This window comes from Oryza glaberrima, chromosome 4 (genome assembly GCF_000147395.1).
Source record: "Oryza glaberrima chromosome 4, OglaRS2, whole genome shotgun sequence".
Classification (NCBI taxonomy): domain Eukaryota; kingdom Viridiplantae; phylum Streptophyta; class Magnoliopsida; order Poales; family Poaceae; genus Oryza; species Oryza glaberrima.
In genome coordinates, this window is record NC_068329.1 from 5,828,664 (window position 1) to 5,841,865 (window position 13,202).

Genomic DNA, 13,202 nt, shown 5'->3' on the forward strand with positions numbered 1-13,202 from the left:
CGGTTAACATACAGATCGGTCAGAAGTAAACAAAGTGATGGCTACTAGGTATATAATCTCTTAAGTGGCGTCTACTAAGTACAACAAAAGTAATGGCTACAAAGTGACCAAATGTGATATTTTCTTCGTTTCATATTATAAGGCTTTCTAGCATTGTTTATATTTAGATATTAATGAATCTAGACACATTTATATAAATATGGGCAATGCAAGTCTTATAACATGAAACGAATTGAGTATCTACAAACCAATGGCTATGAGGTTAGTACACTAAAACATTTTGCCACTAGTAAAAAGTACACCACTACGATCGAGGATTATACTAAACCGTAAACTACTAGCATAACAAACAATATACGAGTACTGTATGGTATAGGTGAGAAAACAAGCCAAAGCGCGAATGCGCGATGGCTAGTACGGGGTAGTTAGTAGGCCTCTTGCATACGTCTGTGCTGAGGTCGATCGTTCCCGAGTTTTTGGTGGCCGCCGCCGGCGATGACCGGCCGTCTCTCGCGTTGAACCGAACGTCAGGCGACTCTTAGCCTGCAAGGAACACTGATGGCGCGCAAAATTCTTCCGCCGGTTAAAGATGTGGTCGTCAGAACCACTAGAAAAGATTGTAAAGAAACACAGACGAATGATACCGTGCACACCCCGCGAATACAAAACTCATATCTTACCTCTATGAGAACTTTTAGAGATTTAGATCGATATTATATCTTGAAGTTGATGATCATCTTACGCATCTCACTCTTCAGGCATGTACACAATCAATTTACGAGCAAGCTAATAAAGGAGATAAATATTGTGCTTTTATGGCAGACAGAGACTATTACATGACAACATAGCAGCAAAAAGCGACCTATATATATTTAAAGTTTAGAATGAGATTCGTTCAGAATTTTGAAAGTTTGACCATCAGCTTTATATTGACGCCAGTTTATGAAACCTAATAACAAGATTATTAGAGTACTTTTCTACATAAATCTACTTAAACCCTTCTTTAGAAAAATTAAGTAGGTGAGAAAAACGACAAATACTTATAACAAGCGGGAGTAACTCTCAATCAAAATTTATACTCACTAATATAAACTGTGTATTTTTATCTTCTAATTCCTCTGTCAACTTTTAGTCATAAGCAAGTCCACAAAGAGTTTTTGTTCGGTTGGGTTTTTTCCAACAGAAGTGTCAGCAGGAAAGCTGTCGACCATACAGACTCCGCATTCAGCAACGAACAGAACTTCAAAACAAGTGATGCCAGAAAAGGGATTGAAGTAAAAACCAAACAACAGAAGATTGAAGTTACAAAACCAAATTGGAATGTCAGAGAACGAGTGTTTTTCCTTCGAAGCTTCAATAGCTCATGTGCAAAGAGTTTATGTACCCAGCAATAACAACCGCTATTCCAACCTTTTCGTGTTGATCTAAGAGTAACTAGTGAAGTAACTACTAAAACGTCGACGCACACACAAACATAGCAAGGGAAAGCGTGGAAATACAACACATAATCTCTTCAAACTTACAAAAATGTTTCATATCTAGAGTTTATCCTTTTTCGTGTAGTTAGTTTTTTCAGGTATGTCTTGTATGTTTGTATGTATGACTAATCTTGTGATTTTTAATTAATTGGCTATCATCAATCGCTTGCCTCTGTGCTGTAAGAGCGATTTGCATACTCCTGAACCATTGCTCGAAAAAGTGATGGCCTCCCCATCAACTTGGACGGCTCATCAAATTCCTTCACTAACCCTGAAAAAAAGGATACACATACCAAGCTTGAATAGAAGTGCAAAATCAAATTATCAGCAAATTTCTCAGGATTTGTTTTTTATATTGCCATGCTTTTTCTTTGGGGCTGGAAAAATATTCTGGTAATACTAGAAATAGTCACAGTGTAAATCCTCACCTGCATCCAACACTAGGACTCTATCACTGTCCATGACAGTTGGTATGCGGTGCGCAATGCTGATGATAGTGCAATCAGTGAACTCTTCTCGGATGATCCTCTGGATAGTCGCATCTGTCTGACAATCAACGGAAGCTGTTGCCTCATCCATGAACAGGATCCGGCTGCGCTTCAGAATGACACGGCCAAAGCAGAGGAGCTGCTTCTGTCCTACGCTCCAGTTCTCCCCCATGTCGGCAACTACAAAGAACAACATAAAAGCAAATATGTGCAACAGTAATTGCAGCTACAAAAACAAAAAAGAAGTGTTGTTCAATTAAAAAGCATACCTAGTGCATCAAGTTTCTCTGGTTTTGCAGCTACTATATCTTTTAGTTGACAACGCTCAAGGGCCTGCAGAGGAATACATATGTTAGTCTCGACAGAAACAAAGAATTGCAATAGAAAAATCCACACATTGAAACACACAGAAGCTGTAACCAAACTTTTGTACCTGCCATATCTCGTCCTCAGAATATCGCCCAATTGGGTCGATGTTGCTTCTTATGGTTCCTTCAAAGAGCACAGGCTCTTGGGGAATCACACCAAAGCGCGACCTGAGATCATGAAGGCCCAAAGTGCCAATATCTACTCCATCAACGATGATATGCCCTTCTACAGGCTCCACAAGCCTGAACAAAGCCTGAACTAAAGTTGACTTTCCGCTGCCAGTCCTTCCCACAACTCCTATCTTTTCTCCGCTGTTAATGCTAATAGTAATGCCCTTCAAGATTAGAGGTGTGTTTGATCGATACCTAACCTGAAAAGAATAGTATTGATATGGATCACTTCTATAGTTCTATTAATCGTAGTGTACAAAAAGGAAGTTCAATGAAGGAACATAAAATTTCTCACCTTTAGATCTTTAACGTCAATATCTCCTCTTCTAGGCCAATTTGGTGAGGGAAGACAATCTGCCACTTCCCATGCTGCCTCAGAAGGAAGAGTACTGTACTGATTCACCCTTTCCACGGCGACCATGTCATTTTCTATCATACAGGTCATTGAAATTGTATAGTACACCAGTGAATTGAGAGATAGACCATACGAAAGGGACATGCCGACAAACTCTACATCAGAAACAGTACAAATCAATGAAGTGATCTTTTGAAGGTCACAAAGGATTAAACTGATAACATATATTAGCAAGTCTTTTAATATAATTGATCATTAAGAGACTGCTGTATTTATCCTCAACCATACAAACAAGTAGCTACCGTTCTGCGAAAATATGGAAGTTTGCATCTAACATAAATTTGCGCTTGATCTTTGCTAATGACACAGAACTATCCATAAAGCGCTATATCTCAAATTTAGACATCTATAGATTCACAACAACCCATGCTATCCCATTCTACCCAGTGATAAATTCACTAAGAATCATTCATTTAATTCTATATCTTCCAGATGATGACTGGTATACTTTCTAATATAACTACTATGCTTAGCACAAGACTCTTTTTTCCTTAACAGTTCAAAATTGTGTTCAAGGGAACAAGCCAATTTATACGTAAGATGTAGACAACATAACATCAGGAGTCAACAATTCGAGTCTCTTCTACCAAATGGGACCCGTATAAATACTTGGTGCAACAATATTTTAAGAATACCTTTCTTGATGAAATTGCTAGGCAAGCTGATCATAAGAAAAGCAGTTATAGACAGTAGAAGTGTGCCAATCAACTCCAGGCGAAAACCCAGCCACTCATTAGCTCCATAATTATGAAAAGACATGCGCAAATTCGAATTGATTCTGTCCAAGTTTATTTGGTAAAACTCATCCTCCTTCCCAAAGCACCTTACAGTTGGAGCACCCAAAAAGGTTTCTGAGAAGTGATCAATAACAGGTGCCCTTGTTACTCCTTGAAGACGAGTTAACTCTCGAGATGTTGCGATGTAACAATTCTGAAAAACATGAAGAAATGAAAGCAATCAAATTTATTATTATAATTCAATTATGGCAGTTATATGATGCTAAGTAGTACAAAAAAAGATTTCAGTTCTCTGATATGCATGGTTGTAGCTGGATCATACCCGGTACCAAATGTTTAAAAGCACTAGTGGAAGTACTGCTATGACTGACGGCCATGCAACCTGGCAGGTAACAGCAATGCTGCTCACCACGGAAATGCACATTGATGTAGCAAAACCAACATAGAATACAAGGGCAGTGTCAATTTTCATTTGGTCTGCTGATGCCTGAAAAAATAGAGCAGCAATAGTTCAGAAAATGATTGTGCACGTGTTGTGAAACAAATTAAATTCTACTCCTACACAAGACATACCCGGCTTAGTATTCTCCCAGAAGGAGTGGTGTCAAAAAATGACATTGGAGCCCGTAGAATGCTGTCAAACATCTTGTTAAAGAAGACCTGGGCTGACTTAAACCCCAAGAATGTCACGAAAAGAGTACTGATCGCATCACATACAATTGAAGCAGCAACTATCGAAACGTAAACACCAAGAAAAACAGAAGTGTCAAATATTGTGCCCCCAGATGTTTCATATGAGAGCCAGTAGTTACTAGCCATACTGGAGCCTTCCGACAGAACTGATACAGCTAAAATGACCAGAACTCCCCACCAACCCCAAGCTTCTGTTATGTATAGCTTGTACACTTGCCAACTTACTCGGCCACTCTCCTTTTCCTCTTCCTCGATCAGTTTAGATGAACCTGCTTCTTTGCTTGGTGCAACACTGGTACCTCCATTTTCATTACTAGAATTGGACTTGACAGGAGATTTTGCTGGTATGGTGGTGTCCTGAGAATACTCAGTGGTCTGATCATGGGACACTTGCTCTGCTGCCCCTGGAACCTCCATTGAACTATGGTGAGCAGTAACAAGAACTGAAAAATCTGAGCATGATGTTAGTAGCTGGTTGTAGCTCCCAGACTGAATGACTACCCCATCTTTCATTACCTGCTCAAACAAGTTAATATTGTTTAATTTGTATTATGTGTAAATGATATCAGACCATGGTGCATTTATCATCATATCATAAACATGGCATATGCTGATATCTAAACTAAACTTAGAAAAAAATGCAAAGAAAAATAATTCTTGTCCCTACTCCTAGAATAAAAAACAAAGCCAGTGCTACAGTGCTACTGGTATTGCTCAATATGGCTAAACGATTCATAATATGTCAGAGTTCATTTCTGCAGCAAAAACATATTTACTACTCTATTTCCTCCAAATGTAACAAGTACAGTTTGAGAATAGAACTTACGAATACTGTATCCACATTCTTTAAGAAATCCACTTGGTGAGTCACAAGCAAAACTGTCTTCTTCTTGAGTATACCTTTCAGACATTCCTGCAGAAAAAAAGGTAACCATTAGAGTACTACTTAAAAACTGGGTTAACACTACCTACAGTCCATACTTGTTTTCAGAATTTTCTTTCGAGACATCATAGTAATAAGAAAACCATTGGAAAGCAATTAATATTGGAAAATTAAGTAGGTCACTAGTCTTTTTTTTTTTGAGGGGAAACTAGTCCATTTGGTTGTAAACTGAATTTCACATCATCAACCTTTGTAGCCATTCCTACTAAAAAATTACAGGTTGTAATACAAGGTTCCTTTTAGTTTACCATAACAAATGAATAAATAAAAGATGGAAGAAAGTTTCTTGAAACAGAAAGGAAAAGGAAAGAGCGCTAAAATTTTCCTTCGCTTTCTTCTAGACAAATCCAACAGAAAAAAGAAAATTGATAAATAGGTAAACTAAATGGGATCTGAATTATGCAAATATAAAATCATATTGGTGAGGAAAACTCTAAAAGCATTTTAATCAATATTTTTTTAATATTCCGTTTATGTAGAAAAACAGAAAGATGCCGTGAGGGCTTGATTCACAGCATGATAACTACCATGCCGAAAGCCAGATGGCATTGCTTGATGTTGAAATTTATTTTATAATTTTACAAGAATGACTTTTCCTCTTTTCTTTCAAAGAATTCGACCTTCCATATTTGATATTTTCTCATTTATTTTACCTTTCAGCTTTCACTAGACATCCTGTAAATCTTCATTACAAGTTCCTTCCACAGGTTCATTTTCACTTGTGGTTATTTTGCATTTGTTCTGAATTTAAATCAACTCAATGAAATAGCTAAACACCACAAGAACACAAAAGAAATAAATGTGAATTTACCTTGAAGATAGCTGAACCAGTATGAGCATCAACTGCACTAAAGATATCATCAAGCAGATATATATCACAATCTTGATAAACTGCTCTAGCAAGCTGGATGCGTTGTTTCTGGCCACCACTGAGGTTGATCCCCCTCTCTCCTATTTCAGTCTTGTCTCCAAACTCCATCATTTCTAAATCTTTCTCTAAGCAACAAGCATGTATGACTTCTCTGTACCTCTCTGAATGCATTGGTTGTCCAAATAAAATGTTCTCTTGAATGGTTCCATTTTGGATCCAAGCTGTCTGAGCAACACAAGCTGTGCTCCCACATATGCTAACCTGTATCAAATACGAAACGATAACACAGTTATTATCAGATAAAAAGTAGGAAAATAACTTGGAAAAGGTAGCGACAGAAAAAAAAAAGAAATAGCTTGAAGAAATTGGCAACAACTGGTATGCTAATAGATAAGCATATGTAATGAGCTCAGTCGCAATATTCAGAATTATTGATGCATGAATGCCATACTGGTATTTTATTCTGAATAGTACATAAGTATGGTCTCAACATTTAGATTTATTGATATACTACTTCTGATAAGATCAGCTACAAAGTATGCAAAGTGCGAAGAAAGAGTCTCACAAAAAATGGTGTGAATAAATGAATCACATCAAAACTACCATCTGGGACGATAGATAAGTAAAATATAGGAATTCAAGATGCAAGGAGGGGAAGGCATGAGACCTCAAGTTTGTTTGAATCCAAATATCTATGGAGAACGGACTGTGTATAGTAACGGAAACTGACAGCAGCCAGTTTGAATCAATGGTGGCTAGTGGGTCTGCTGTGGCTAGCAAGAGGAATTGAAAGTGAAATGGACAACATATGTGGAGATTGATGGCAACTGGTGTGAATCGACGGTGGCCGACAAGGTTGCTGCCGTTAGCAAGAGGAACAGATAGACAACGGACGGTGCAAATCAGTGGTGGATGATGCAGATTGGTGGACAGCGAAGGGGATTGACCGTGTGGTTTCCCTTGTTCGATGCCTGTTTGACAAGTTCACCTTCAGCCTTTTTCCAGAGGGTAGTTTGTTCATAATTAACAGAGATAGACACCCCTCAAGTGTGCAGTTGTGCACAAGTGGCACATAAAGGAACAGTGCAAATCTTCAATGATATTAAAGTGTTCTTTCAACTTTTAGTGATGCAAATCTAAAATCACATGACAATTTCTCCAATGGCTGAATACAAAGAATCCCAAACAAGGAAGGCCAAACGCAAATTGAGTGAACCAGGCAGGTTTATGTCAAACTAATTTCTGGGGAAATAATCCCACAATCTGCCGTGAGCTTACCAAAAAAGGAGCTAAACTAAAGAATCTTATATACAGAATTAAAGGAACAAATAGCTTTTACATCAGCTGGATTTTATTGGCTTCCGTAAAACTGTCAAGAGAGATTTGAATTATTTTGTTGTGATAGTAAACACTTGAATTCACATTTTCTTATCAGAATAGAATGTTAATTATTCCTTAATCACATGCCAAGAATTTGAGATATGTACACTCACCGTGCCGGAAACCTTGTGCATTTCTCCCATAATGCAGGACAGCAGTGACGACTTGCCAGAGCCCACTGTCCCAACCACCGCAGCTAGCTCACCCTTCCTCACCTCCACCTCAATCCCCTTCAGCACCATCTCCATCTCTGGCCCCTCCTCTCGGCCATTCTCCGTACCATGGCCCTGCCGGGCATCCTCTGCACCATCAACTGGCACATCCCAAGCAAACACTCCATTCTGTACTTTCACCGCTGCTGCATCACCGGCGCTACTATCAATGCGCTCCACAGCCGTGTTGTCAATCTCAGCATCAGACAGGAACTTGTTCAGCCTGCCAAGTGACACAAACGCTTGCATACACATCACGATCGTCTGCGGGAAGTTGTGCATAGGTCCCTCGAGCATTGAGAAGAATGCGGTGGCCGTGAACACCTTCCCGGCATCTAGCTCTCCTCCGGTGGCGAGGTAGGTCCCAAAGACCAGCACAGTCATGGCGAGTGGGCCGCTGGAGAACACGACATTGTTGGCGCACATGAAGAGTACAATCTTGGTCAACCACCCCATCTCAGTCTGCCTGAGTTCTCGCACCTTGCCACCGAATTTCTCCTCCCAGGCCTGCAGCTTGATGACACGCATGTGGTTCAGCATCTCGGTGATGGCCTTGATGCGGCTGTCGCGGACGCCGAGGAACTTGAGCTGGTAGGCCAAGTTGAGCTTGTTGGCGAACGCGGTGATCACGGTGACCGCTGTGATCACGGCGAGCGTCATGAGCACGGAGGGGCCGAGGTAGGCGTACAGCAGGACAAGCGCCACCACGATCTGCAGCGGCATCAGCCAAAGGCCGTGGAGACCGTGCATGGCGTAGGACACCGTCCCGGCGTCCACCTGCATGTAGTTGACGATGGCGCCCGAGCCGTGCGCGCGGCGCGCGCCGGTGGACAGACGCAGCGACTTGCGGTACAGCGCCGTGAGCAGCGCGCCGCGGATGCGCATCCCCAGCAGCTGCCCCTGGAAGTTGTAGTGGTGCGAGGCCAGCGTCTGCACCGCCTTGCCGGCGACGAGGATGGCGACAAGCCGGAGGCCCTCCCACGTCGTGCCGCCATGGCTGATGAAGTCGACGAAATGGTTGATGAGCGACGGGCCAACGTACATGGCGGCGAGGCGCACAAGGCCGAGCCCCGCCGTCAATAGGACGCGCGGCCAGAAGGACAGCCACAGCGCGACGCCCACCGGGTAGCGCGACCCCTGCGCCGGCCAGTTGGACACGAACCGAGCGTACGACGCCTCGGCGCGGTGGGCCGGCCACACCGGCGGGACGTCGTCGGCGGCGAGCGAGTCGCTGGCGTACCCCTTGGAGACCAGTGGATTGATCCAACTGAACGTCGCGCGCGACAGCCACGACGCCGCGTCGTACGGCGTAGAGGGCTCCGCCGCGGTGGTGACGTCAGCGAGTTCGCCTTCGCACGTACCTGCGACCTCGGCGGAGGAGGCGGTGATGGCTACATACACCAGAGGCAGCGAGAGGGCGAGGCCGGCGAAGGCGAGGGGGTCGTCGGGGAAAAGCAGCGAATCCACGGCCCAGCGAACCACGGCCGAAGCGGAGAAGAGCGCGCCGACGAGGGCCGTCACGACCCAAAACACGCGGAGCTGCAGAGGGAGGGCGCCACCGGCCGCTCCCCTCCGCAACGCGACGGTCCACGCCGCCACGGCGTGCGCGACGAAGTGGACGGCGAGGAAGGCGGATTCCCAAGCCCTCCATTCCGTGTTCGGCAGGAGGAACAACGCGAGCGCGAGGAGGATGGCCGACGCCGCCGCGAACACCCCCGACGCCCCGAGCGCGACCGCGACCCGGAAAGGCCTTCCCGACGCCCGAGGCTTCGGCAGAAGCGCCTCCCGTTCGGGACCATCCCCAGCGCCGCCGCCACCGCCGCCGCGGGGACGGGCGAGGAAGACGAGGGACGCGACGACGAAGACGAGGTCGACGGCGCCGAGGAGCGCGCGCTGCGGGCAGGGCGAGAGGAAGAGGAACGCGAGCAGGTCGGGGAAGGAACCACCTGACGGCAGCGAGCACGCCGTGGTGGCCATCCACCCCGGGAGGAGGAGAGCCATGTCGACTCGGTCTCAGTGTCGCTCGCCGACGGCGAACATTTGGGTTTGGGCGGAGACGCGCAACGGCGGCGGACGGCAAGTCCGGTGCGAGTCCGGAAAAAAAAAAGGTTTAATCTGGAGGAAGATGGTCCCCACTTCGGCCACTCCTTTGACTGCTAGTGCTAACACCACAAAAGATTGTATATCAATCTAAAATACAGAAATACCGTAGAATGTTATACTGTTTCAACCGAATAGCACGAGGTATCATGGTAACACGATGACGTCAATATGGTATTTAGATGTTAGATCTAGTTCTTAGGGGGTTCATATCTAGCATCGAAGGTACCAGATTCGATACTTATGGTATCATACTGACGTAAGTATGGTACCTAAATATCATATATGATACGTACGAGGTATCATATTTGGTATCGAAGGTATTAGATATGATACCTATATGATATTGTGCTGATGTGAGTTATTCTGTCGAAACGATAATACCGTTATGTAGTCTCCCTCTATGAAATAAGATCTTCTCTTTCTCTTTTTCTCCGTACAATATCAGTGGTTGTTAAAATTTAAATTCTAAAATTTTGATTTTCAAGTTTTTTTATCAAAACTTATTTTTCAACATTGGTATTTAAATCGCTAAGAATACACAAATAAATGTTTTATCTATAAATTATTTCTTTTCTAATATGCTGAATAAAGTGTTATCCACATTTGGCTAACCGATGGGGGCCTAAAACACACGACAAATATATGTTGAAACAATTTGCTATATAGCTCTTATAACAAAGAGTAAAAGTATAAATGAAGAGAAGAACTTTTATATTGTGTTGTTAGTGATTTAAATGTTAATGAAAAAAACTATGATAAAAAACCTTAAAAATTAAATTTAGTAGTAAGATTTAATTTTGACTACGGCTGGTAAAGGCAACGATCAAATGACGGAGTAGTTTTAAAAACAACTACACCTTGAAGCAGGTAATCTTATTTTTATTATATCTTGAATCACAGTGACTCTTTTTTAAGGCAAATTTTACTACAAGACACACAAAATTTATACAATTTGCTGATATACATCGCAAAAACATCTCACGGCTAAAAGACACCTCTAAAAATTGGTAATTCGCTGAAGGACACTTTCGACTCAATTGGAACAATAAATTCTTCAAAATGATGAGAATGACTCTAGGGTGAAAAGCTTTTGAGCTAAGGCTTAGGTGAAGATGGAATACAATGTATACTAGTAGTGATCTATTTGGGGTGATGGCTAATTTAGAGTTGCATAATTTCTAAGTTTTCACTCTATCACTATGTTTGAAGCATGTGGTCCTAGGGGCATTATCTTTTTTTCTAAGAATTTATCTTTACAATTGAGTCGAAAGTGTCCTCTAGCAAATTATTAGTCTTTTAGGATGTCTTTCAATCGTGACATGCTTTTACGATGTCTATAAGTAAATTACACAAATTTCAGGTGTCCTATAGCAAAATTTGCCATTTTCTTAAGTATATGAATGATCTTAAGTATTTCGGTTTTTACTTGGCAATGAATTCACATGGTTGTGTGTACAATAAATTGTATGTAGATAGATAAAAGAGCATATAGCTGTCCAAAAGAGCTAGAAAAGTAAAATTATCTAGTTTTTTCTAAACTAGTGGGTTCGCCCTACGAGTTCGCTTGCTTTGGCTACAGTGCTCATTGCATCCCTACTGGGCTGGCCTTAAGGCCCCCCGTTGAGCGGAGTGTCTCCGACATGTTTGCTACGCATTCTTCGTGTCAAGAGATGGTGAATCAACTCTCTTCTGGACTGACCAGTGGATCGACGGTCGCTCGGTGGCCTCCTTGGCTCAAGTCCTCCTCCTTGTCGTGCCCTCGCGTCTCCGGGGTTCGCGCACAATTGGTTCTAGCGTCGCAAACAACTCTTGGGTTAGTGATATCCGCGACGCCCTCACTGTTCTGGTCATCTCCTAGTTCCTTCTTATTTGGGATGCGGTACTTCCTACCCACCTCTCGTCGGGCGTATAGGACGTCTTGTTTGGCGATGGACGAGCGACCAGCGTTACTCGGTGCACTCAGCTTACCAGGCGTTCTTCCTTGGCCAACACTCCTTTGCGTATGCCAATCTGCTCTAGCACGTGAAGGGCCCTGCTAAATGCAAATTCTTCCTCTGGTTTGCTTTTCAGCAGTGCTGCTGGATGGCTGATCTTCTCCAGAAGCGTGGTATCGATAGCCACTCAGCCTGACCCTTTTGCCCTCATGATCTTGAGATGGCGAACCACATCCCCCTTAACTGTGTGTTCGCTCGGTAGGTCTGGCACCGCGCATTGTTGCCTACTGGCTAGGCTGCCCTCTTTCCCCCATGGCAGCTGGCTTCAGGACTGGTGGCCGTCTTCTAGGGCCTGCTTACTTGAGCATCTTCCGCCAGCTTCGACTCCCTAGTCCTCTTGGTCTCTTGGTAGCTATGGAAGGAACGAAACTCTAGGGTTTTCGACTCTGCGCTCTCTTTGGTCTCAGTGGTTCTAGAGTCCATTCTCTCGGAAGGCCGTCTGTGATCTTCTGCTGGCATTGCTATTTGGGGGGGCTTCTTGGGAGTGTAGTGTGGCTCTGCCCCCCTCCCGCTGATTAGAGTTGCGTTTAGCCGCCTGAATAGTTTTTCTTTTTTATAGCTGCAGTTTTTGTTTTTCTTCCTTCTCCTGGATAGGCATGTCTCGCTAATTGCATTGTGTATCAAAAACTCTTTTCCTTCTAATATATTGACATGCAATCCTTTTGTGTGTTCGCGAAAAAAATATTGGTGAAAGAGTGATCAAAACAAAACATAGGTAATAAAAAGTTGTCCAAAGTGAAACTCAAACCTCATAAAATACTTAAAAATATACCAATATTTTAGTTATGCTACCCCACTAAATTTCACACTGATATTTTCTTTGATTGGACGAAATACACAACAAAATACTATATTATCTTTGATTGGACTAAGTACTCCTTCCGTCCCATAAAAAACCAACCTAATACCAGATGTAACATATCGTAGTACTATAAATCTGTATATACATCTGTCTAGATTTATATAGAGTTATAGTACTAGAAAGTGTTGCATTCAATCCTAAATTTTTTTTTTGACGAAGGAAGTACCAATGTTAGATTCTTTTTTTTTCGAAGGGAGCACACGAGAATACAATAAAATGTACTATTCAAATTAAAGTGTTCTTTTCAGGATTGCTTAGAGCAAGTTTAATAGTATAGCCAACTATTAGCTCCAAATCATCTATAGTCAATGTAATAGTCAATTTATACAATAGTTACATATAAACATGTACTATATAATTAATGTCTGGTCCCACCTGTCATACACGTATGCATCTTAAAATTTGTGCTACAGTTGGCTACAAATCTATAGCCCGCTATTTTTGTCTCTTCTCTTTTATCTTTTTAAAATATTTATAGTCGCTATTG

General features: G+C 42.6%; 1 protein-coding gene across 1 annotated transcript; it reads right to left on the reverse strand.

Moving 5' to 3' along the window:
- Positions 1-1,296: 1,296 nt before the first annotated feature.
- Positions 1,297-9,894, reverse strand: LOC127772112 (ABC transporter C family member 4-like). The gene is made up of 11 exons (XM_052298099.1): positions 7,658-9,894; positions 6,105-6,425; positions 5,177-5,263; positions 4,231-4,866; positions 3,980-4,144; positions 3,556-3,850; positions 2,801-3,015; positions 2,400-2,705; positions 2,236-2,299; positions 1,907-2,146; positions 1,297-1,749 (listed from the first exon to the last, which is right to left on the reverse strand). The coding sequence occupies exons 1-11, from the start codon at positions 9,755-9,757 to the stop codon at positions 1,637-1,639; spliced, it is 4,542 nt and encodes a 1,513-aa protein (XP_052154059.1). The 5' UTR covers positions 9,758-9,894; the 3' UTR covers positions 1,297-1,636.
- Between the last annotated feature and the right edge of the window lie 3,308 nt (positions 9,895-13,202).